The 25,728-nt window shown below is 51.1% G+C and overlaps 5 protein-coding genes across 5 annotated transcripts; all 5 read right to left on the reverse strand.

Moving 5' to 3' along the window:
• LOC118516495 (histone H2B) lies at positions 1-480 on the reverse strand. Its single transcript, XM_036062425.1, has one exon. It carries the CDS (start codon positions 426-428, stop codon positions 54-56), a length of 375 nt encoding a protein of 124 aa, XP_035918318.1. The 5' UTR covers positions 429-480; the 3' UTR covers positions 1-53.
• A 4,469-nt stretch (positions 481-4,949) lies between these two features.
• LOC118516500 (histone H2B) lies at positions 4,950-5,324 on the reverse strand. The gene has a single exon (XM_036062429.1). It carries the CDS (start codon positions 5,322-5,324, stop codon positions 4,950-4,952), a length of 375 nt encoding a protein of 124 aa, XP_035918322.1.
• An 8,641-nt stretch (positions 5,325-13,965) lies between these two features.
• On the reverse strand, positions 13,966-24,654 carry LOC118516490 (histone H2B). Its single transcript, XM_036062419.1, has 2 exons — positions 24,014-24,654; positions 13,966-14,216 (listed from the first exon to the last, which is right to left on the reverse strand). The coding sequence occupies exon 1, from the start codon at positions 24,595-24,597 to the stop codon at positions 24,223-24,225; it is 375 nt and encodes a 124-aa protein (XP_035918312.1). The 5' UTR covers positions 24,598-24,654; the 3' UTR covers positions 13,966-14,216; positions 24,014-24,222.
• On the reverse strand, positions 14,426-14,800 carry LOC118516492 (histone H2B). Its single transcript, XM_036062422.1, has one exon. The coding sequence runs from the start codon at positions 14,798-14,800 to the stop codon at positions 14,426-14,428; it is 375 nt and encodes a 124-aa protein (XP_035918315.1).
• On the reverse strand, positions 19,269-19,749 carry LOC118516491 (histone H2B). The gene has a single exon (XM_036062420.1). The coding sequence runs from the start codon at positions 19,696-19,698 to the stop codon at positions 19,324-19,326; it is 375 nt and encodes a 124-aa protein (XP_035918313.1). The 5' UTR covers positions 19,699-19,749; the 3' UTR covers positions 19,269-19,323.
• Positions 24,655-25,728: the final 1,074 nt, after the last annotated feature.

The raw sequence follows: 25,728 nt of genomic DNA on the forward strand, positions 1-25,728 counted from the left end.
AGGACCGGTTGGTTGGATGGATAGATGGATGAGCTTCCCCCGTCCGTCGAGAATTACTTCGAGCTGGTGTACTTGGTGACTGCCTTGGTTCCTTCGGAGACGGCGTGCTTGGCCAGCTCACCGGGCAGCAGCAGGCGGACGGCGGTTTGGATTTCGCGGGACGTGATCGTCGAGCGCTTGTTGTAGTGCGCCAGGCGGGACGCTTCGGCAGCGATGCGCTCGAAGATGTCGTTCACGAAACTGTTCATGATGCTCATCGCCTTCGAGGAAATACCGGTGTCCGGGTGGACCTGCTTCAACACCTTGTAGATGTAGATAGCGTAGCTCTCCTTGCGGGTCTTCCTTTTCTTCTTCTTGTCCGACTTGGAGATGTTTTTCTGGGCCTTGCCAGACTTCTTCGCAGCCTTTCCACTGGTTTTCGGTGCCATTTCGCTAGCTTACGACGGGTACGATGCCAACTGTCGGAGAGTAGAAACGCGTTTGATACCGATCCAATCGCTTCATTCGGCTTTTATTTGGAACTGAGGTGACAGGCGCGCAACCAGAGAGGAGATTGCCGACGTTTTCTCTCCCGGTATATAAACGAGAAAAGGGCGCGTTTTCTGGCACAAGCGAACAAGCTACGAAGCATCGCACATCGCCGCGTCGCGCTCTCAACGAACTCAACTGAAACCCAAGCCTTCATCATGTCTGGCCGTGGAAAGGGAGGAAAAGTGAAGGGAAAGGCAAAGTCCCGCTCGAACCGTGCTGGTCTGCAGTTCCCAGTTGGCCGTATCCATCGTCTGCTGCGCAAAGGCAACTATGCCGAGCGTGTCGGTGCCGGCGCACCAGTGTATCTGGCTGCCGTGATGGAGTACCTGGCCGCTGAAGTGTTGGAATTGGCAGGAAACGCTGCACGAGACAACAAGAAGACGCGCATCATCCCGCGTCATCTGCAGCTGGCCATCCGCAACGACGAGGAATTGAACAAGCTGCTGTCCGGTGTGACCATCGCCCAGGGTGGTGTGCTGCCCAACATTCAGGCCGTGCTGTTGCCGAAGAAGACCGAAAAGAAGGCCTAAGCTCACTAGCCAGCCACCAGCTGCTCCACCAAAAACCGTCCTTTTCAGGGCGACAAATCGTATTGCTAAAGAATATGTTGAACCATTCCTGTTCCCTCCCTAACCGTACCTTCGAAAATCTGCATGGAGAACGCTCAAGTATCCCACCCAGCCTGCCAGCCTGTCTCAGGTAACGCATGCGCGATGAAGTAGAAGCTGACACACAGCCTCATTAACCTGATCCGCATCCGCCTGACCTTCAGTGCAGGGTAGCCAAAACATCCCATAAAAATTAAAATAGCAAACCTTGTACAGGTAGGAATTAACCCTCCCACACGGACAGGACTGAGGATATGAGGCTTTCTTAATTAAACAAATTCTACGCTGTTTCTCGACCCGACCGACTGCACATGTATTTCCATTCCATACAATCTTTTTGATAAAAGACTCGGCGAATAGGCGCCAAAACGGGTTCGGCAATCCTCTACACGTCAAGCAGCGGCCTGGTTGGGACATACAAGTTTAGTTCGGTAGTCCCGCAACAAATAATTTCTTCTTCTTCCCAGGCATTACAACCTCGAGCGGTCTTGGCTTGCCATTTCTGGCTTTCTGTGACTTGATTGTACCCGTAGCAAAGTAGTCAGACCTATGTACGCCCCTAGGCGGTCTGGATGGGATCTAAACCCCGGTCCTATTGTGTGTACCCGGAGCCAATTTCGCTGGTTCAGCGACTCGATGCCCAAATCGTATCTTGGACTGTTTCAAAATTGCCCCAATAGAAATGTAGTTTTATTTTTATCTTATGCTAGTTTTGTTTTCGTTCCATTCGCATTCCCATTCCCATATTCCAGGGACCAGCCTTGCCCGTGAACAACACAACACACAGGGTTTGGTCTGATAATAGTACACAGTTTTGAGATTGTATCGAAGGATCGAATAAAATTGCTTCACAAACTTCACCAACCACCACCCAGAAGAGTTGTGATTTTTTCACAACTACCCCCACGGGGGACTAAAAACGACGGCGGCGGTGGCAAAAGGAGTGGCAATGGGAGTGATCTGGTTGTTTGTACAACGCGTACGTCGGTGCCATCACTGGTGCGGGTACAATAATATTAAATGTGCATGTTCATAGGCGTCGACATAGTTTAAAAAAAAACGATGACACTTATCGTCTGAAACCGTCGTCGTTGGTCTAAATAAACGCGTCCTCGAGGCGAAAAGGCGCGCACGCATTAAACGTCGGGTAAAAGGTCGGGCGCGTCATTTTGTTTTTAAGTGGAGTTTCTGTTTTCCAGTCGTTTAAGCAATGTGTGGCGCTTGGGCAGCACCGATCGAACTAAGGAGCAGTAGAGCATCCTGATGGAGATTGCATACGCGATGGGCGCAAACACTTATACTGAAATGATTCTATCCTGTTAATAATATGTTGTTGTGAACGAGTCCACATGAGGCTTTCGAATTCTAGGATCGGCCGGACAATTGTACAGTACTGAGATTTCGCACTTAATCTGTGCGAAGCAGGCCTTGGTCACGAACTGCATTTGTGCGGGCAACAGAGGAATCAGCTATTTTATAAGATAGCATATCTCGAGACGCATGAGCGTAGCGAAAGCTTCGCCAGAGAAATCACACAAAAAGAGAGCGTTTCTACCAACACTTCGTAACGTTTCTCTCGATCCTTGCGTGTGCGACGGCAGGCTTTTCAATGCTGCTTTTTTGTGACACTATACATATGTTTGATTTTCACTGATCACAATCGGGAAGGGACCTGCGCGTGTTGCTCGTCTCACTTCATGGACAGTTCCGTACGTTGCTACGAAATTAAAAAAAAACCCCTGTGGTACCGTGTCTCAGCGTCTGCACTAGATGGCGTCTCTCTTTGAGCATGCCTGAACACTGGTTCTGTTCGATATTCGAATCACCGCAAACGAACACCAATGATCACTTAAAATAATTCTCAATATTTTCAAACCAACCATCGATCAAAGTTGTAAAATGTAGGCATTTTAGGCAACGCTAACGGATTGTGGTCCTGAAAAGGACCGTTGAGATGAGCTGGCAACAGCTGTGTTCGCTGGCTGGCGGGGTCGTCGGGCTTAACCTCCGAAACCGTACAGAGTGCGACCTTGACGCTTCAGCGCGTACACGACGTCCATCGCTGTGACGGTCTTGCGCTTGGCGTGTTCGGTGTAGGTGACCGCATCACGGATCACGTTCTCCAGGAATACCTTCAGCACGCCACGAGTTTCCTCGTAAATCAGGCCAGAGATACGCTTCACTCCTCCACGGCGGGCCAGACGACGGATAGCTGGCTTGGTGATTCCCTGGATGTTATCGCGCAGCACTTTGCGATGACGCTTGGCTCCTCCTTTGCCCAGACCTTTGCCTCCCTTTCCGCGTCCAGTCATTTTGATCCGTAAGGTTCAGGTTCACAATGCACAATAAATGCTCTCGGCGCGAGACCGCGCCATTATATACACTTTAGGCCACACCAACACATGCGTACCCTCTGTCGTACGCTCGCTGCGAGGAAGTGTGCATGTGTGCAGGCCGAGCGATCTTATAAAAGGGGCGTCGGAAGTCGTGAAACTCTATTTCAGAAGCCACTTCGCATCGAGAAAGACACGCTCACGTCCCGCTACCCTCAGCCAACAGTGTACAATGGCCCGTACGAAGCAAACTGCCCGTAAATCGACCGGAGGCAAGGCCCCGCGCAAGCAGCTGGCCACCAAGGCCGCTCGCAAGAGTGCTCCGGCCACCGGAGGAGTGAAGAAGCCGCATCGTTACCGTCCGGGAACCGTAGCCCTGCGTGAAATCCGTCGCTACCAGAAGTCGACCGAGCTGCTCATCCGCAAGCTGCCCTTCCAGCGTCTGGTTCGTGAAATTGCGCAAGACTTCAAGACCGACCTGCGTTTCCAGAGCTCGGCCGTGATGGCCCTGCAGGAAGCCAGCGAGGCGTACCTTGTCGGCCTGTTCGAGGACACCAACCTGTGCGCCATCCACGCGAAGCGCGTCACCATCATGCCGAAAGACATCCAGCTGGCCCGTCGCATCCGTGGAGAGCGTGCCTAAGTCGTCGCTGTCCCTCGAGCGGCAGTCTCGCCCCAAACAAAAACGGTCCTTCTCAGGACCACCAGAAATGTTGAGCAAAAGAGTAATGTTGAAATCATCCTCCTTCCAATCATGTCGATTCATTTTGTTGGTTAGAAAAATGTTGCATGGAGTACTCGATGCGCGCGTGTTGTTGGCATGGGAGCCTAGAGAATAGCTTTGCTTGGTTGAGTGGTACGCGACGCCACACCAACAAGGTACCCGTGTGAAGCGATCGCCATGGATATGAAATTCTATTTTCAGGTCAAGCCAGGAAGTCATGATTGCCATCAATGTTTACCACAATGCAGCAATTCTCCGATGTACGCTAATGTTTCAAAACTGATAGTTCATAATTGTTTGTACGAAAACGTTTTATCATAATTCTGCACTGCATTCATCACAAACATATATGCATGGAGTACATACAAACATGAATAATATTCATAAACACAAGTAATGTCTCAGGCAAGCAAAAGGATGAGTAAATGAACGATACAAAATGCTGCTCTCCGTTGGAGAAACCCAGGTTAGAAAATCATCATCCTTTCTCGCTTTGGTAGGTTTACTTTTTGCTTAGATAGAGCGAGATAGACGATTTTGTTACCTGGGAACGCTAGGAAATGCCCCGTAAGTGGCTGTCTACCGCGATTCTATTGCGCAACTTGAATATTGTGCGACTGGAATTAGTTGGTAACATTTGATGATGGAGAGTTGGGTTGGGACAAATTCTTTTCGACAGATGCGTATTGTGGTCCTGAAAAGGACCGGTTGGTTGGATGGATAGATGGATGAGCTTCCCCCGTCCGTCGAGAATTACTTCGAGCTGGTGTACTTGGTGACTGCCTTGGTTCCTTCGGAGACGGCGTGCTTGGCCAGCTCACCGGGCAGCAGCAGGCGGACGGCGGTTTGGATTTCGCGGGACGTGATCGTCGAGCGCTTGTTGTAGTGCGCCAGGCGGGACGCTTCGGCAGCGATGCGCTCGAAGATGTCGTTCACGAAACTGTTCATGATGCTCATCGCCTTCGAGGAAATACCGGTGTCCGGGTGGACCTGCTTCAACACCTTGTAGATGTAGATAGCGTAGCTCTCCTTGCGGGTCTTCCTTTTCTTCTTCTTGTCCGACTTGGAGATGTTTTTCTGGGCCTTGCCAGACTTCTTCGCAGCCTTTCCACTGGTTTTCGGTGCCATTTCGCTAGCTTACGACGGGTACGATGCCAACTGTCGGAGAGTAGAAACGCGTTTGATACCGATCCAATCGCTTCATTCGGCTTTTATTTGGAACTGAGGTGACAGGCGCGCAACCAGAGAGGAGATTGCCGACGTTTTCTCTCCCGGTATATAAACGAAAAACGGGCGCGTTTTCTGGCACATACCGTGCCTGGACTTCGACCAGTGTGGTTATGCTGCCTGCGATTAGTGCCTGCTACTTGACTGTGCTTCTTGGTGTGCCCGTGTTGTGCTACTGTACCTGTGCTGTGATTCTCCGTGTATCGTATTTGTACCTGTGTGTGTGTTCGTGTGCTGCGCTTGTGCCTGTTCGTGAGTGTAGCCTCGTAGCCTGCTTCGGCTTCGACTTCGGCTATGCCGAAGCGTGGTAGAAGGAGGAGTAGGAAGCCAGACTCGGTAGGATCGAGCTCCGATTCGGCCGAGTCCAAGCGCTCGAGGAGCGTGGTTTCTTCCTCTTCGGAGGAATCTGACGATACGATGAGCGTGGACAGTACGGAGTCACGTTCATCCACCAGCGTGCAGGAGGATAACCTGGCACAATTTGTCACCGTAAACCGGCGACAACGGAAGGCAGTCCCGACAACGAAGCCTTCCACAACACCAGCTACGCCCGCTGTTCCTGCAGGGCGTACATCGGCTCCGGCTCCCGTATCGGCGGCAAAAATGCCTCCGATCACGGTGAAGTCACTCCCAGTAGCTGTCCTGCGTCCGGAACTGCAGGCTCGTGGAATCACACCAGAGTTCCGTATCTCCGGCGTAGGCACGTCAATCACCGTTCGATCTCCTGCTGAACAGCAGGAGGTCCTTAACTACCTGCAGCAGCGGAATGCGGAATATTTTTCGCATGACGCTAAAAACATGCGTCCCTTCAAGGCGGTGCTTCGTGGGCTTCCGGAAACGGACCTCGCGGAGATCGTTTGTGAACTGAAGGAAATCCACCAGCTCGACGTTTTGGAGGCGTTCGAGATCAAGCGCCGCGCAGAGGGCATTCAAACCAGGTTGTACCTGGTTCATTTCAAGCGAGGAACATGCTCGCTAAAAAAGCTGGAGGCAGTACGGTCAATCCAGCAAGTCATCGTGCGATGGGAGCCGTACCGCGGAGGGAAGAAAGGCCCGACGCAATGCCATCGATGTCAGGCTTTTGGGCATGGTACTCGCCATTGCCAAATTAAACCTCGGTGTGCCATCTGCGCGGCGGAGCATCTCTCGGAGCAGTGTCCATCGGGTTCGGGCACAGTAAAGTGCTCGAACTGTGGTGCTGCTCATCGCGCCGATGATCCGTCGTGTCCAAAGCGGGCCAAATACATTGAGATTCGTCAGCGCGCCAACGGTCGAAACTCTGCTCCTCCACCAGCCAAAGCTAACGTGTGGCACGCGCTTCCACCGTTAGCCACCATCCAAACCACACTCCCACACTCCATTCCTCCTCCGGTGTTGCACACTGCTCCCAAGGCCAAAAGCTTTGCGCAGATTGTGTCAGCACCAACCACTCCAAGCGTCCGACCTGCGGCAGCGCGCATCCCACAACCTAACCCAACAGTACCACAACCTAAACCAACCTCTTCTTCTTCCTTGCAATCCACAGCACCGAGATACAACCTTGCGAAGCGACTGCAGGACATCAAGAACGCTCCAGACACACCAGCTACAACACCAACTACAACTCCAGCCACAACTTCATCGGAAGACCTGTTTAGCCCGGAAGAGCTATTCGCTATATTTAGCAGAATGCTCCCGAAGATCCGCCTTTGCCGCAACAAGGGAGAACAAATCGCCGTTATCGGAGAACTATTGATGCTCCTTCACTGACCGGGCGCTGCGAGTCATCACATGGAATGCTCAGTCCGTCCGGACTAAGCAAATTCCACTCGGTGACTTCCTCGTCCGGCACAACATCGATGCAGCGCTAATAGTGGAAACATATCTCAAGCCTGAGATGAGTTTCTTCTTAGGCAACTACACCATCCATCGTCTGGATCGCACCACCTCCCGAGGCGGCGGTGTTGCCATAGCGATCCGACGTGGAATCCGGCACACACTACTCCCGCACTACAACACCACCACCATAGAAGCAATAGGCGTCCAGCTCCATACCGACACCGGTCCACTGCAGCTTACGGCAGTCTACTGTCCGCGGCAGTGCACCCTGTCGCGGAGAGCTACGTTCCGACAAGAGCTACACATCATCACCAGCAATCCGGCCCGTTCACTCATTGGGGGTGATCTCAACGCCAGGCACCAGTTGTGGGGCAACGTACGGAGCAACACAAATGGAATCGCCCTGGCGGACCTGTTGCAGCGTGGAAATTTCGTCGTGCAGTTCCCCGATGCTCCAACACACATCCCCAACCGAGGTATCCATTCAATAATAGATATTTTCCTTTCTAATTTCATCTGCAGCAAACCCCAAACCATCGATGAGCTGAACTCAGATCACTTCCCGGTCTTAACGGAACTGAATCTGAATGCAACCCGACATCCACCTCTACTGCGAAAGGACTACTGCCACACCGACTGGGCTCGCTTTGGGAGAACCGTGGACCAGCTTATCGACAACACTGACGTTGGTCCCGCGATACCCGACGTTGACGCAGCAATCGCCCGGTTCGAGGGTGCCGTCAAAGCAGCTGAAGCGGAGTGCGTCCCGGAGAGGAGTGTGCGTGGTGAGATTCTCGTTCTCGATGACCACACGCGATCACTCATCACCAGACGTAATATGCTGAGGCGACGGTATCAGCGGACTGGGGACTTGTTGCTGAAACGCCAGGCCACGCAGCTTATGCATATCATCCGCGAGCGAGTACAGACGATCCGCAACAACAGCTTCGAGCGTATGGTCCAAAGGCTACCTCCCCATGCACCCAGCTTCTGGAAAACTGCAAAAGTCCTTCGCACCAAACCCAGACCAGTACCACCACTCACCATAGCCACGACCCAGACGGCATACACACCAGCAGAAAAGTCCGATGCACTTGCCCACCAGTTCGCCAGTGCTCACCAGATCGGTCTGTCGATGCCCAGTCCACATGAGTCATCTGTGGCTGCGACGATTGACCGACTCGTTGCGGACGACCCACCCTTTCCACCCGAAGACCAAACCACCATAGCAGAAGTGAAGGCTGCAGTCAAGAGAATGAGGAACATGAAGGCGCCCGGCTTCGACGGCATCTTCAACATTCTTTTGAAAAAACTGCAACCAAAGGCGCTATCACTTCTGGTAAATATCTATAACCGTTGTTTTCAACTTTTCTATTTCCCACAGTCCTGGAAGTGCGCTAAGGTGATCCCGATCCTAAAGCCAGGGAAGGATCCGACGCTGCCTGCAAGCTATCGACCCATCAGTCTGCTGAGTGCTCCCGGTAAACTCTTCGAGAGATTAGTTTACTGGAGGCTTCGCGATGCAGTCGACGAGCGGCAACTCATCCCAGCGGAGCAGTTCGGTTTCCGGTCCGGCCATTCCTCCACACTACAGCTTCTTCGGCTCAAGAACACCATCCAAAGAAACAAACGAGTTTCCAAATCCACCGCTGTCGTCCTGCTGGACATCGAGAAGGCGTTCGACAACGTGTGGCACAACGGGCTCATCCACAAGTTATGCAGGTTCGGGGTTCCAGCTCACCTGGTGAACATCCTGCACAACTATCTACAACAGCGGACGTTCCGGGTCGTCGTCTCCTCAACTGCCTCTGGTGCTGCTACAGTACCAGCCGGTGTTCCGCAGGGCAGCATATTGGGGCCTTTGCTCTATTTGCTGTACACTGCGGACCTGCCGACCCTTCCCGTCGGTGCGGACATGTTCCTGTTTGCAGACGACATGGCCATCGCGACGAAGGGTAGGACGTTGGCAGAGTTGAGAAGCGGCGCTCAACGTTCGCTGACCATCATCGGACAGTATGCTTCCAGCTGGAAGATCAAAATCAACCACTCCAAGACCCAGGCGATGATCATCCCCCATCGCCCGTCAAAACAGCTCATCAATCCCCAAACCCAGCACATCACCATCGACAGCATCCGGTTGCCGTGGAAGACGACGGTGCGATACCTCGGGATCACCATCGACAACCGTATGCTGTTCCATCACCACACCAAGCAAACATCCATCCGCTTGCTCATCCTATTGGGGAAGCTATACCCACTCATCAACAGACGCTCCAAGTTACACCCATCCAACAAGATAGCCATCTATAAACAGATCGTCCTGCCCACAGCAACGTACGGCATTCCTGTCTGGCGTACCTGTGCAAGGACGAACCTGCTGAAGATACAAACCAATTGCAATAGAATCCTCCGACTAATTCTGGACGCTCCCAGCTGGACACGGCTTGAGGAGCTCTACGATGCAGCGAACACAGCACCATTCGACGTTATAGCAGACAACATCATCAACCGGTTGCAGACTTCAGCAGCGGTTTCCACACACCAGCAGGTGAAAAACCTAATATTTAGAGAATAAGGTAGTTAGCTAGTTTTAAGATAGTAGTTTGTTTTAGTTCGTAAGTTGTTAATTAGTTTGTAAGTTTAAACTAACAATTAGCCTAAGTGCATACAACATCATTATTTAATTTAACAAAAAGAACTGCCTCTTGGCATACAAAACGACAAGAGCGCTGAAAAACATTTCAGTTGATTCTCGCGAAAATATGTTAATAATGTTAATTCTAAGATATCCATCAATAAATTCTTTAACGTTAAAAAAAAAAAAAAACGTTTTCTGGCACAAGCGAACAAGCTACGAAGCATCGCACATCGCCGCGTCGCGCTCTCAACGAACTCAACTGAAACCCAAGCCTTCATCATGTCTGGCCGTGGAAAGGGAGGAAAAGTGAAGGGAAAGGCAAAGTCCCGCTCGAACCGTGCTGGTCTGCAGTTCCCAGTTGGCCGTATCCATCGTCTGCTGCGCAAAGGCAACTATGCCGAGCGTGTCGGTGCCGGCGCACCAGTGTATCTGGCTGCCGTGATGGAGTACCTGGCCGCTGAAGTGTTGGAATTGGCAGGAAACGCTGCACGAGACAACAAGAAGACGCGCATCATCCCGCGTCATCTGCAGCTGGCCATCCGCAACGACGAGGAATTGAACAAGCTGCTGTCCGGTGTGACCATCGCCCAGGGTGGTGTGCTGCCCAACATTCAGGCCGTGCTGTTGCCGAAGAAGACCGAAAAGAAGGCCTAAGCTCACTAGCCAGCCACCAGCTGCTCCACCAAAAACCGTCCTTTTCAGGGCGACAAATCGTATTGCTAAAGAATATGTTGAACCATTCCTGTTCCCTCCCTAACCGTACCTTCGAAAATCTGCATGGAGAACGCTCAAGTATCCCACCCAGCCTGCCAGCCTGTCTCAGGTAACGCATGCGCGATGAAGTAGAAGCTGACACACAGCCTCATTAACCTGATCCGCATCCGCCTGACCTTCAGTGCAGGGTAGCCAAAACATCCCATAAAAATTAAAATAGCAAACCTTGTACAGGTAGGAATTAACCCTCCCACACGGACAGGACTGAGGATATGAGGCTTTCTTAATTAAACAAATTCTACGCTGTTTCTCGACCCGACCGACTGCACATGTATTTCCATTCCATGTAATCTATTTGATAAAAGACTCGGCGAATAGGCGCCAAAACGGGTTCGGCAATCCTCTACACGTCAAGCAGCGGCCTGGTTGGGACATACAAGTTTAGTTCCGGTAGTCCCGCAACAAATAATTTCTTCTTCTTCCCAGGCATTACAACCTCGAGCGGTCTTGGCTTGCCATTTCTGGCTTTCTGTGACTTGATTGTACCCGTAGCAAAGTAGTCAGCCCTATGTACGCCCCTAGGCGGTCTGGATGGGATTTAAACCCCGGTCCTATTGTGTGTACCCGGAGCCAATTTCGCTGGTTCAGCGAACTCGATGCCCAAATCGTATCTTGGGACTGTTTCAAAATTGCCCCAATAGAAATGTAGTTTTATTTCTATCTTATGCTAGTTTTGTTTTCGTTCCATTCGCATTCCCATTCCATATTCCAGGGACCAGCCTTGCCCGTGAACAACACAACACACAGGGTTTGGTCTGATAATAGTACACAGTTTTGAGATTGTATCGAAGGATCGAATAAAATTGCTTCACAAACTTCACCAACCACCACCCAGAAGAGTTGTGATTTTTTCACAACTACCCCCACGGGGGACTAAAAACGACGGCGGCGGTGGGCAAAAGGAGTGCCAATGGGAGTGATCTGGTTGTTTGTACAACGCGTACGTCGGTGCCATCACTGGTGCCGGGTACAATAATATTAAATGTGCATGTTCATAGGCGTCGACATAGTTTAAAAAAAAACGATGACACTTATCGTCTGAAACCGTCGTCGTTGGTCTAAATAAACGCGTCCTCGAGGCGAAAAGGCGCGCACGCATTAAACGTCGGGTAAAAGGTCGGGCGCGTCATTTTGTTTTTAAGTGGAGTTTCTGTTTTCCAGTCGTTTAAGCAATGTGTGGCGCTTGGGCAGCACCGATCGAACTAAGGAGCAGTAGAGCATCCTGATGGAGATTGCATACGCGATGGGCGCAAACACTTATACTGAAATGATTCTATCCTGTTAATAATATGTTGTTGTGAACGAGTCCACATGAGGCTTTCGAATTCTAGGATCGGCCGGACAATTGTACAGTACTGAGATTTCGCACTTAATCTGTGCGAAGCAGGCCTTGGTCACGAACTGCATTTGTGCGGGCAACAGAGGAATCAGCTATTTTATAAGATAGCATATCGCGAGACGCATGAGCGTAGCGAAAGCTTCGCCAGAGAAATCACACAAAAAGAGAGCGTTTCTATCAACAGTTCGTAACGTTTCTCTCGATCCTTGCGTGTGCGACGGCAGGCTTTTCAATGCTGCTTTTTTGTGACACTATACATATGTTTGATTTTCACTGATCACAATCGGGAAGGGACCTGCGCGTGTTGCTCGTCTCACTTCATGGACAGTTCCGTACGTTGCTACGAAATTAAAAACAAACCCCTGTGGTACCGTGTCTCAGCGTCTGCACTAGATGGCGTCTCTCTTTGAGCATGCCTGAACACTGGTTCTGTTCGATATTCGAATCACCGCAAACGAACACCAATGATCACTTAAAATAATTCTCAATATTTTCAAACCAACCATCGATCAAAGTTGTAAAATGTAGGCATTTTAGGCAACGCTAACGGATTGTGGTCCTGAAAAGGACCGTTGAGATGAGCTGGCAACAGCTGTGTTCGCTGGCTGGCGGGGTCGTCGGGCTTAACCTCCGAAACCGTACAGAGTGCGACCTTGACGCTTCAGCGCGTACACGACGTCCATCGCTGTGACGGTCTTGCGCTTGGCGTGTTCGGTGTAGGTGACCGCATCACGGATCACGTTCTCCAGGAATACCTTCAGCACGCCACGAGTTTCCTCGTAAATCAGGCCAGAGATACGCTTCACTCCTCCACGGCGGGCCAGACGACGGATAGCTGGCTTGGTGATTCCCTGGATGTTATCGCGCAGCACTTTGCGATGACGCTTGGCTCCTCCTTTGCCCAGACCTTTGCCTCCCTTTCCGCGTCCAGTCATTTTGATCCGTAAGGTTCAGGTTCACAATGCACAATAAATGCTCTCGGCGCGAGACCGCGCCATTATATACACTTTAGGCCACACCAACACATGCGTACCCTCTGTCGTACGCTCGCTGCGAGGAAGTGTGCATGTGTGCAGGCCGAGCGATCTTATAAAAGGGGCGTCGGAAGTCGTGAAACTCTATTTCAGAAGCCACTTCGCATCGAGAAAGACACGCTCACGTCCCGCTACCCTCAGCCAACAGTGTACAATGGCCCGTACGAAGCAAACTGCCCGTAAATCGACCGGAGGCAAGGCCCCGCGCAAGCAGCTGGCCACCAAGGCCGCTCGCAAGAGTGCTCCGGCCACCGGAGGAGTGAAGAAGCCGCATCGTTACCGTCCGGGAACCGTAGCCCTGCGTGAAATCCGTCGCTACCAGAAGTCGACCGAGCTGCTCATCCGCAAGCTGCCCTTCCAGCGTCTGGTTCGTGAAATTGCGCAAGACTTCAAGACCGACCTGCGTTTCCAGAGCTCGGCCGTGATGGCCCTGCAGGAAGCCAGCGAGGCGTACCTTGTCGGCCTGTTCGAGGACACCAACCTGTGCGCCATCCACGCGAAGCGCGTCACCATCATGCCGAAAGACATCCAGCTGGCCCGTCGCATCCGTGGAGAGCGTGCCTAAGTCGTCGCTGTCCCTCGAGCGGCAGTCTCGCCCCAAACAAAAACGGTCCTTCTCAGGACCACCAGAAATGTTGAGCAAAAGAGTAATGTTGAAATCATCCTCCTTCCAATCATGTCGATTCATTTTGTTGGTTAGAAAAATGTTGCATGGAGTACTCGATGCGCGCGTGTTGTTGGCATGGGAGCCTAGAGAATAGCTTTGCTTGGTTGAGTGGTACGCGACGCCACACCAACAAGGTACCCGTGTGAAGCGATCGCCATGGATATGAAATTCTATTTTCAGGTCAAGCCAGGAAGTCATGATTGCCATCAATGTTTACCACAATGCAGCAATTCTCCGATGTACGCTAATGTTTCAAAACTGATAGTTCATAATTGTTTGTACGAAAACGTTTTATCATAATTCTGCACTGCATTCATCACAAACATATATGCATGGAGTACATACAAACATGAATAATATTCATAAACACAAGTAATGTCTCAGGCAAGCAAAAGGATGAGTAAATGAACGATACAAAATGCTGCTCTCCGTTGGAGAAACCCAGGTTAGAAAATCATCATCCTTTCTCGCTTTGGTAGGTTTACTTTTTGCTTAGATAGAGCGAGATAGACGATTTTGTTACCTGGGAACGCTAGGAAATGCCCCGTAAGTGGCTGTCTACCGCGATTCTATTGCGCAACTTGAATATTGTGCGACTGGAATTAGTTGGTTACATTTGATGATGGAGAGTTGGGTTGGGACAAATTCTTTTCGACAGATGCGTATTGTGGTCCTGAAAAGGACCGGTTGGTTGGATGGATAGATGGATGAGCTTCCCCCGTCCGTCGAGAATTACTTCGAGCTGGTGTACTTGGTGACTGCCTTGGTTCCTTCGGAGACGGCGTGCTTGGCCAGCTCACCGGGCAGCAGCAGGCGGACGGCGGTTTGGATTTCGCGGGACGTGATCGTCGAGCGCTTGTTGTAGTGCGCCAGGCGGGACGCTTCGGCAGCGATGCGCTCGAAGATGTCGTTCACGAAACTGTTCATGATGCTCATCGCCTTCGAGGAAATACCGGTGTCCGGGTGGACCTGCTTCAACACCTTGTAGATGTAGATAGCGTAGCTCTCCTTGCGGGTCTTCCTTTTCTTCTTCTTGTCCGACTTGGAGATGTTTTTCTGGGCCTTGCCAGACTTCTTCGCAGCCTTTCCACTGGTTTTCGGTGCCATTTCGCTAGCTTACGACGGGTACGATGCCAACTGTCGGAGAGTAGAAACGCGTTTGATACCGATCCAATCGCTTCATTCGGCTTTTATTTGGAACTGAGGTGACAGGCGCGCAACCAGAGAGGAGATTGCCGACGTTTTCTCTCCCGGTATATAAACGAGAAAACGGGCGCGTTTTCTGGCACAAGCGAACAAGCTACGAAGCATCGCACATCGCCGCGTCGCGCTCTCAACGAACTCAACTGAAACCCAAGCCTTCATCATGTCTGGCCGTGGAAAGGGAGGAAAAGTGAAGGGAAAGGCAAAGTCCCGCTCGAACCGTGCTGGTCTGCAGTTCCCAGTTGGCCGTATCCATCGTCTGCTGCGCAAAGGCAACTATGCCGAGCGTGTCGGTGCCGGCGCACCAGTGTATCTGGCTGCCGTGATGGAGTACCTGGCCGCTGAAGTGTTGGAATTGGCAGGAAACGCTGCACGAGACAACAAGAAGACGCGCATCATCCCGCGTCATCTGCAGCTGGCCATCCGCAACGACGAGGAATTGAACAAGCTGCTGTCCGGTGTGACCATCGCCCAGGGTGGTGTGCTGCCCAACATTCAGGCCGTGCTGTTGCCGAAGAAGACCGAAAAGAAGGCCTAAGCTCACTAGCCAGCCACCAGCTGCTCCACCAAAAACCGTCCTTTTCAGGGCGACAAATCGTATTGCTAAAGAATATGTTGAACCATTCCTGTTCCCTCCCTAACCGTACCTTCGAAAATCTGCATGGAGAACGCTCAAGTATCCCACCCAGCCTGCCAGCCTGTCTCAGGTAACGCATGCGCGATGAAGTAGAAGCTGACACACAGCCTCATTAACCTGATCCGCATCCGCCTGACCTTCAGTGCAGGGTAGCCAAAACATCCCATAAAAATTAAAATAGCAAACCTTGTACAGGTAGGAATTAACCCTCCCACACGGACAGGACTGAGGATATGAGGCTTTCTTAATTAAACAAATTCTACGCTGTTTCTCGACCCGACCGACTGCACATGTATTTCCATTCCATGTAATCTATTTGATAAAAGACTCGGCGAATAGGCGCCAAAACGGGTTCGGCAATCCTCTACACGTCAAGCAGCGGCCTGGTTGGGACATACAAGTTTAGTTCGGTAGTCCCGCAACAAATAATTTCTTCTTCTTCCCAGGCATTACAACCTCGAGCGGTCTTGGCTTGCCATTTCTGGCTTTCTGTGACTTGATTGTACCCGTAGCAAAGTAGTCAGACCGTATGTACGCCCCTAGGCGGTCTGGATGGGATCTAAACCCCGGTCCTATTGTGTGTACCCGGAGCCAATTTCGCTGGTTCAGCGACTCGATGCCCAAATCGTATCTTGGAACTGTTTCAAATTGCCCCAATAGAAATGTAGTTTTATTTCTATCTTATGCTAGTTTTGTTTTCGTTCCATTCGCATTCCCATTCCATATTCCAGGGACCAGCCTTGCCCGTGAACAACACAACACACAGGGTTTGGTCTGATAATAGTACACAGTTTTGAGATTGTATCGAAGGATCGAATAAAATTGCTTCACAAACTTCACCAACCACCACCCAGAAGAGTTGTGATTTTTTCACAACTACCCCCACGGGGGACTAAAAACGACGGCGGCGGTGGGCAAAAGGAGTGCAATGGGAGTGATCTGGTTGTTTGTACAACGCGTACGTCGGTGCCATCACTGGTGCCGGGTACAATAATATTAAATGTGCATGTTCATAGGCGACGACATAGTTTAAAAAAAAACGATGACACTTATCGTCTGAAACCGTCGTCGTTGGTCTAAATAAACGCGTCCTCGAGGCGAAAAGGCGCGCACGCATTAAACGTCGGGTAAAAGGTCGGGCGCGTCATTTTGTTTTTAAGTGGAGTTTCTGTTTTCCAGTCGTTTAAGCAATGTGTGGCGCTTGGGCAGCACCGATCGAACTAAGGAGCAGTAGAGCATCCTGATGGAGATTGCATACGCGATGGGCGCAAACACTTATACTGAAATGATTCTATCCTGTTAATAATATGTTGTTGTGAACGAGTCCACATGAGGCTTTCGAATTCTAGGATCGGCCGGACAATTGTACAGTACTGAGATTTCGCACTTAATCTGTGCGAAGCAGGCCTTGGTCACGAACTGCATTTGTGCGGGCAACAGAGGAATCAGCTATTTTATAAGATAGCATATCGCGAGACGCATGAGCGTAGCGAAAGCTTCGCCAGAGAAATCACACAAAAAGAGAGCGTTTCTACCAACACTTCGTAACGTTTCTCTCGATCCTTGCGTGTGCGACGGCAGGCTTTTCAATGCTGCTTTTTTGTGACACTATACATATGTTTGATTTTCACTGATCACAATCGGGAAGGGACCTGCGCGTGTTGCTCGTCTCACTTCATGGACAGTTCCGTACGTTGCTACGAAATTAAAAAAAAACCCCTGTGGTACCGTGTCTCAGCGTCTGCACTAGATGGCGTCTCTCTTTGAGCATGCCTGAACACTGGTTCTGTTCGATATTCGAATCACCGCAAACGAACACCAATGATCACTTAAAATAATTCTCAATATTTTCAAACCAACCATCGATCAAAGTTGTAAAATGTAGGCATTTTAGGCAACGCTAACGGATTGTGGTCCTGAAAAGGACCGTTGAGATGAGCTGGCAACAGCTGTGTTCGCTGGCTGGCGGGGTCGTCGGGCTTAACCTCCGAAACCGTACAGAGTGCGACCTTGACGCTTCAGCGCGTACACGACGTCCATCGCTGTGACGGTCTTGCGCTTGGCGTGTTCGGTGTAGGTGACCGCATCACGGATCACGTTCTCCAGGAATACCTTCAGCACGCCACGAGTTTCCTCGTAAATCAGGCCAGAGATACGCTTCACTCCTCCACGGCGGGCCAGACGACGGATAGCTGGCTTGGTGATTCCCTGGATGTTATCGCGCAGCACTTTGCGATGACGCTTGGCTCCTCCTTTGCCCAGACCTTTGCCTCCCTTTCCGCGTCCAGTCATTTTGATCCGTAAGGTTCAGGTTCACAATGCACAATAAATGCTCTCGGCGCGAGACCGCGCCATTATATACACTTTAGGCCACACCAACACATGCGTACCCTCTGTCGTACGCTCGCTGCGAGGAAGTGTGCATGTGTGCAGGCCGAGCGATCTTATAAAAGGGGCGTCGGAAGTCGTGAAACTCTATTTCAGAAGCCACTTCGCATCGAGAAAGACACGCTCACGTCCCGCTACCCTCAGCCAACAGTGTACAATGGCCCGTACGAAGCAAACTGCCCGTAAATCGACCGGAGGCAAGGCCCCGCGCAAGCAGCTGGCCACCAAGGCCGCTCGCAAGAGTGCTCCGGCCACCGGAGGAGTGAAGAAGCCGCATCGTTACCGTCCGGGAACCGTAGCCCTGCGTGAAATCCGTCGCTACCAGAAGTCGACCGAGCTGCTCATCCGCAAGCTGCCCTTCCAGCGTCTGGTTCGTGAAATTGCGCAAGACTTCAAGACCGACCTGCGTTTCCAGAGCTCGGCCGTGATGGCCCTGCAGGAAGCCAGCGAGGCGTACCTTGTCGGCCTGTTCGAGGACACCAACCTGTGCGCCATCCACGCGAAGCGCGTCACCATCATGCCGAAAGACATCCAGCTGGCCCGTCGCATCCGTGGAGAGCGTGCCTAAGTCGTCGCTGTCCCTCGAGCGGCAGTCTCGCCCCAAACAAAAACGGTCCTTCTCAGGACCACCAGAAATGTTGAGCAAAAGAGTAATGTTGAAATCATCCTCCTTCCAATCATGTCGATTCATTTTGTTGGTTAGAAAAATGTTGCATGGAGTACTCGATGCGCGCGTGTTGTTGGCATGGGAGCCTAGAGAATAGCTTTGCTTGGTTGAGTGGTACGCGACGCCACACCAACAAGGTACCCGTGTGAAGCGATCGCCATGGATATGAAATTCTATTTTCAGGTCAAGCCAGGAAGTCATGATTGCCATCAATGTTTACCACAATGCAGCAATTCTCCGATGTACGCTAATGTTTCAAAACTGATAGTTCATAATTGTTTGTACGAAAACGTTTGATCATAATTCTGCACTGCATTCATCACAAACATATATGCATTAAGTACATACAAACATGAATAATATTCATAAACACAAGTAATGTCTCAGGCAAGCAAAAGGATGAGTAAATGAACGATACAAAATGCTGCTCTCCGTTGGAGAAACCCAGGTTAGAAAATCATCATCCTTTCTCGCTTTGGTAGGTTTACTTTTTGCTTAGATAGAGCGAGATAGACGATTTTGTTACCTGGGAACGCTAGGAAATGCCCCGTAAGTGGCTGTCTACCGCGATTCTATTGCGCAACTTGAATATTGTGCGACTGGAATTAGTTGGTTACATTTGATGATGGAGAGTTGGGTTGGGACAAATTCTTTTCGACAGATGCGTATTGTGGTCCTGAAAAGGACCGGTTGGTTGGATGGATAGATGGATGAGCTTCCCCCGTCCGTCGAGAATTACTTCGAGCTGGTGTACTTGGTGACTGCCTTGGTTCCTTCGGAGACGGCGTGCTTGGCCAGCTCACCGGGCAGCAGCAGGCGGACGGCGGTTTGGATTTCGCGGGACGTGATCGTCGAGCGCTTGTTGTAGTGCGCCAGGCGGGACGCTTCGGCAGCGATGCGCTCGAAGATGTCGTTCACGAAACTGTTCATGATGCTCATCGCCTTCGAGGAAATACCGGTGTCCGGGTGGACCTGCTTCAACACCTTGTAGATGTAGATAGCGTAGCTCTCCTTGCGGGTCTTCCTTTTCTTCTTCTTGTCCGACTTGGAGATGTTTTTCTGGGCCTTGCCAGACTTCTTCGCAGCCTTTCCACTGGTTTTCGGTGCCATTTCGCTAGCTTACGACGGGTACGATGCCAACTGTCGGAGAGTAGAAACGCGTTTGATACCGATCCAATCGCTTCATTCGGCTTTTATTTGGAACTGAGGTGACAGGCGCGCAACCAGAGAGGAGATTGCCGACGTTTTCTCTCCCGGTATATAAACGAGAAAACGGGCGCGTTTTCTGGCACAAGCGAACAAGCTACGAAGCATCGCACATCGCCGCGTCGCGCTCTCAACGAACTCAACTGAAACCCAAGCCTTCATCATGTCTGGCCGTGGAAAGGGAGGAAAAGTGAAGGGAAAGGCAAAGTCCCGCTCGAACCGTGCTGGTCTGCAGTTCCCAGTTGGCCGTATCCATCGTCTGCTGCGCAAAGGCAACTATGCCGAGCGTGTCGGTGCCGGCGCACCAGTGTATCTGGCTGCCGTGATGGAGTACCTGGCCGCTGAAGTGTTGGAATTGGCAGGAAACGCTGCACGAGACAACAAGAAGACGCGCATCATCCCGCGTCATCTGCAGCTGGCCATCCGCAACGACGAGGAATTGAACAAGCTGCTGTCCGGTGTGACCATCGCCCAGGGTGGTGTGCTGCCCAACATTCAGGCCGTGCTGTTGCCGAAGAAGACCGAAAAGAAGGCCTAAGCTCACTAGCCAGCCACCAGCTGCTCCACCAAAAACCGTCCTTTTCAGGGCGACAAATCGTATTGCTAAAGAATATGTTGAACCATTCCTGTTCCCTCCCTAACCGTACCTTCGAAAATCTGCATGGAGAACGCTCAAGTATCCCACCCAGCCTGCCAGCCTGTCTCAGGTAACGCATGCGCGATGAAGTAGAAGCTGACACACAGCCTCATTAACCTGATCCGCATCCGCCTGACCTTCAGTGCAGGGTAGCCAAAACATCCCATAAAAATTAAAATAGCAAACCTTGTACAGGTAGGAATTAACCCTCCCACACGGACAGGACTGAGGATATGAGGCTTTCTTAATTAAACAAATTCTACGCTGTTTCTCGACCCGACCGACTGCACATGTATTTCCATTCCATGTAATCTATTTGATAAAAGACTCGGCGAATAGGCGCCAAAACGGGTTCGGCAATCCTCTACACGTCAAGCAGCGGCCTGGTTGGGACATACAAGTTTAGTTCGGTAGTCCCGCAACAAATAATTTCTTCTTCTTCCCAGGCATTACAACCTCGAGCGGTCTTGGCTTGCCATTTCTGGCTTTCTGTGACTTGATTGTACCCGTAGCAAAGTAGTCAGACCGTATGTACGCCCCTAGGCGGTCTGGATGGGATCTAAACCCCGGTCCTATTGTGTGTACCCGGAGCCAATTTCGCTGGTTCAGCGACTCGATGCCCAAATCGTATCTTGGAACTGTTTCAAATTTGCCCCAATAGAAATGTAGTTTTATTTTTATCTTATGCTAGTTTTGTTTTCGTTCCATTCGCATTCCCATTCCATATTCCAGGGACCAGCCTTGCCCGTGAACAACACAACACACAGGGTTTGGTCTGATAATAGTACACAGTTTTGAGATTGTATCGAAGGATCGAATAAAATTGCTTCACAAACTTCACCAACCACCACCCAGAAGAGTTGTGATTTTTTCACAACTACCCCCACGGGGGACTAAAAACGACGGCGGCGGTGGCAAAAGGAGTGGCAATGGGAGTGATCTGGTTGTTTGTACAACGCGTACGTCGGTGCCATCACTGGTGCCGGTACAATAATATTACAATGTGCATGTTCATAGGCGACGACATAGTTTAAAAAAAAACGATGACACTTATCGTCTGAAACCGTCGTCGTTGGTCTAAATAAACGCGTCCTCGAGGCGAAAAGGCGCGCACGCATTAAACGTCGGGTAAAAGGTCGGGCGCGTCATTTTGTTTTTAAGTGGAGTTTCTGTTTTCCAGTCGTTTAAGCAATGTGTGGCGCTTGGGCAGCACCGATCGAACTAAGGAGCAGTAGAGCATCCTGATGGAGATTGCATACGCGATGGGCGCAAACACTTATACTGAAATGATTCTATCCTGTTAATAATATGTTGTTGTGAACGAGTCCACATGAGGCTTTCGAATTCTAGGATCGGCCGGACAATTGTACAGTACTGAGATTTCGCACTTAATCTGTGCGAAGCAGGCCTTGGTCACGAACTGCATTTGTGCGGGCAACAGAGGAATCAGCTATTTTATAAGATAGCATATCTCGAGACGCATGAGCGTAGCGAAAGCTTCGCCAGAGAAATCACACAAAAAGAGAGCGTTTCTACCAACACTTCGTAACGTTTCTCTCGATCCTTGCGTGTGCGACGGCAGGCTTTTCAATGCTGCTTTTTTGTGACACTATACATATGTTTGATTTTCACTGATCACAATCGGGAAGGGACCTGCGCGTGTTGCTCGTCTCACTTCATGGACAGTTCCGTACGTTGCTACGAAATTAAAACAAAACCCCTGTGGTACCGTGTCTCAGCGTCTGCACTAGATGGCGTCTCTCTTTGAGCATGCCTGAACACTGGTTCTGTTCGATATTCGAATCACCGCAAACGAACACCAATGATCACTTAAAATAATTCTCAATATTTTCAAACCAACCATCGATCAAAGTTGTAAAATGTAGGCATTTTAGGCAACGCTAACGGATTGTGGTCCTGAAAAGGACCGTTGAGATGAGCTGGCAACAGCTGTGTTCGCTGGCTGGCGGGGTCGTCGGGCTTAACCTCCGAAACCGTACAGAGTGCGACCTTGACGCTTCAGCGCGTACACGACGTCCATCGCTGTGACGGTCTTGCGCTTGGCGTGTTCGGTGTAGGTGACCGCATCACGGATCACGTTCTCCAGGAATACCTTCAGCACGCCACGAGTTTCCTCGTAAATCAGGCCAGAGATACGCTTCACTCCTCCACGGCGGGCCAGACGACGGATAGCTGGCTTGGTGATTCCCTGGATGTTATCGCGCAGCACTTTGCGATGACGCTTGGCTCCTCCTTTGCCCAGACCTTTGCCTCCCTTTCCGCGTCCAGTCATTTTGATCCGTAAGGTTCAGGTTCACAATGCACAATAAATGCTCTCGGCGCGAGACCGCGCCATTATATACACTTTAGGCCACACCAACACATGCGTACCCTCTGTCGTACGCTCGCTGCGAGGAAGTGTGCATGTGTGCAGGCCGAGCGATCTTATAAAAGGGGCGTCGGAAGTCGTGAAACTCTATTTCAGAAGCCACTTCGCATCGAGAAAGACACGCTCACGTCCCGCTACCCTCAGCCAACAGTGTACAATGGCCCGTACGAAGCAAACTGCCCGTAAATCGACCGGAGGCAAGGCCCCGCGCAAGCAGCTGGCCACCAAGGCCGCTCGCAAGAGTGCTCCGGCCACCGGAGGAGTGAAGAAGCCGCATCGTTACCGTCCGGGAACCGTAGCCCTGCGTGAAATCCGTCGCTACCAGAAGTCGACCGAGCTGCTCATCCGCAAGCTGCCCTTCCAGCGTCTGGTTCGTGAAATTGCGCAAGACTTCAAGACCGACCTGCGTTTCCAGAGCTCGGCCGTGATGGCCCTGCAGGAAGCCAGCGAGGCGTACCTTGTCGGCCTGTTCGAGGACACCAACCTGTGCGCCATCCACGCGAAGCGCGTCACCATCATGCCGAAAGACATCCAGCTGGCCCGTCGCATCCGTGGAGAGCGTGCCTAAGTCGTCGCTGTCCCTCGAGCGGCAGTCTCGCCCCAAACAAAAACGGTCCTTCTCAGGACCACCAGAAATGTTGAGCAAAAGAGTAATGTTGAAATCATCCTCCTTCCAATCATGTCGATTCATTTTGTTGGTTAGAAAAATGTTGCATGGAGTACTCGATGCGCGCGTGTTGTTGGCATGGGAGCCTAGAGAATAGCTTTGCTTGGTTGAGTGGTGCGCGACGCCACACCAACAAGGTACCCGTGTGAAGCGATCGCCATGGATATGAAATTCTATTTTCAGGTCAAGCCAGGAAGTCATGATTGCCATCAATGTTTACCACAATGCAGCAATTCTCCGATGTACGCTAATGTTTCAAAACTGATAGTTCATAATTGTTTGTACGAAAACGTTTTATCATAATTCTGCACTGCATTCATCACAAACATATATGCATTGAGTACATACAAACATGAATAATATTCATAAACACAAGTAATGTCTCAGGCAAGCAAAAGGATGAGTAAATGAACGATACAAAATGCTGCTCTCCGTTGGAGAAACCCAGGTTAGAAAATCATCATCCTTTCTCGCTTTGGTAGGTTTACTTTTTGCTTAGATAGAGCGAGATAGACGATTTTGTTACCTGGGAACGCTAGGAAATGCCCCGTAAGTGGCTGTCTACCGCGATTCTATTGCGCAACTTGAATATTGTGCGACTGGAATTAGTTGGTTACATTTGATGATGGAGGGTTGGGTTGGGACAAATTCTTTTCGACAGATGCGTATTGTGGTCCTGAAAAGGACCGGTTGGTTGGATGGATAGATGGATGAGCTTCCCCCGTCCGTCGAGAATTACTTCGAGCTGGTGTACTTGGTGACTGCCTTGGTTCCTTCGGAGACGGCGTGCTTGGCCAGCTCACCGGGCAGCAGCAGGCGGACGGCGGTTTGGATTTCGCGGGACGTGATCGTCGAGCGCTTGTTGTAGTGCGCCAGGCGGGACGCTTCGGCAGCGATGCGCTCGAAGATGTCGTTCACGAAACTGTTCATGATGCTCATCGCCTTCGAGGAAATACCGGTGTCCGGGTGGACCTGCTTCAACACCTTGTAGATGTAGATAGCGTAGCTCTCCTTGCGGGTCTTCCTTTTCTTCTTCTTGTCCGACTTGGAGATGTTTTTCTGGGCCTTGCCAGACTTCTTCGCAGCCTTTCCACTGGTTTTCGGTGCCATTTCGCTAGCTTACGACGGGTACGATGCCAACTGTCGGAGAGTAGAAACGCGTTTGATACCGATCCAATCGCTTCATTCGGCTTTTATTTGGAACTGAGGTGACAGGCGCGCAACCAGAGAGGAGATTGCCGACGTTTTCTCTCCCGGTATATAAACGAGAAAAGGGCGCGTTTTCTGGCACTCAATCACCGTTCGATCTCCTGCTGAACAGCAGGAGGTCCTTAACTACCTGCAGCAGCGGAATGCGGAATATTTTTCGCATGACGCTAAAAACATGCGTCCCTTCAAGGCGGTGCTTCGTGGGCTTCCGGAAACGGACCTCGCGGAGATCGTTTGTGAACTGAAGGAAATCCACCAGCTCGACGTTTTGGAGGCGTTCGAGATCAAGCGCCGCGCAGAGGGCATTCAAACCAGGTTGTACCTGGTTCATTTCAAGCGAGGAACATGCTCGCTAAAAAAGCTGGAGGCAGTACGGTCAATCCAGCAAGTCATCGTGCGATGGGAGCCGTACCGCGGAGGGAAGAAAGGCCCGACGCAATGCCATCGATGTCAGGCTTTTGGGCATGGTACTCGCCATTGCCAAATTAAACCTCGGTGTGCCATCTGCGCGGCGGAGCATCTCTCGGAGCAGTGTCCATCGGGTTCGGGCACAGTAAAGTGCTCGAACTGTGGTGCTGCTCATCGCGCCGATGATCCGTCGTGTCCAAAGCGGGCCAAATACATTGAGATTCGTCAGCGCGCCAACGGTCGAAACTCTGCTCCTCCACCAGCCAAAGCTAACGTGTGGCACGCGCTTCCACCGTTAGCCACCATCCAAACCACACTCCCACACTCCATTCCTCCTCCGGTGTTGCACACTGCTCCCAAGGCCAAAAGCTTTGCGCAGATTGTGTCAGCACCAACCACTCCGAGCGTCCGACCTACGGCAGCGCGCATCCCCACAACCTAACCCAACAGTACCACAACCTAAACCAACTTCTTCTTCTTCCTTGCAATCCACAGCACCGAGATACAACCTTGCGAAGCGACTGCAGGACATCAAGAACGCTCCAGACACACCAGCTACAACACCAACTACAACTCCAGCCACAACTTCATCGGAAGACCTGTTTAGCCCGGAAGAGCTATTCG

The sequence above is a fragment of the Anopheles stephensi genome, unplaced genomic scaffold, assembly GCF_013141755.1.
Source record: "Anopheles stephensi strain Indian unplaced genomic scaffold, UCI_ANSTEP_V1.0 ucontig302, whole genome shotgun sequence".
NCBI classification, from domain to species: domain Eukaryota; kingdom Metazoa; phylum Arthropoda; class Insecta; order Diptera; family Culicidae; genus Anopheles; species Anopheles stephensi.

What these genes read in the sequence shown, in the direction of transcription:
- LOC118516491 (XM_036062420.1), bottom strand. Translation starts at nt 19,698, where the DNA reads ATGGCACCGAAAACCAGTGGAAAGGCTGCGAAGAAGTCTGGCAAGGCC.
- LOC118516490 (XM_036062419.1), bottom strand. Translation starts at nt 24,597, where the DNA reads ATGGCACCGAAAACCAGTGGAAAGGCTGCGAAGAAGTCTGGCAAGGCC.
- LOC118516500 (XM_036062429.1), bottom strand. Translation starts at nt 5,324, where the DNA reads ATGGCACCGAAAACCAGTGGAAAGGCTGCGAAGAAGTCTGGCAAGGCC.
- LOC118516495 (XM_036062425.1), bottom strand. Translation starts at nt 428, where the DNA reads ATGGCACCGAAAACCAGTGGAAAGGCTGCGAAGAAGTCTGGCAAGGCC.
- LOC118516492 (XM_036062422.1), bottom strand. Translation starts at nt 14,800, where the DNA reads ATGGCACCGAAAACCAGTGGAAAGGCTGCGAAGAAGTCTGGCAAGGCC.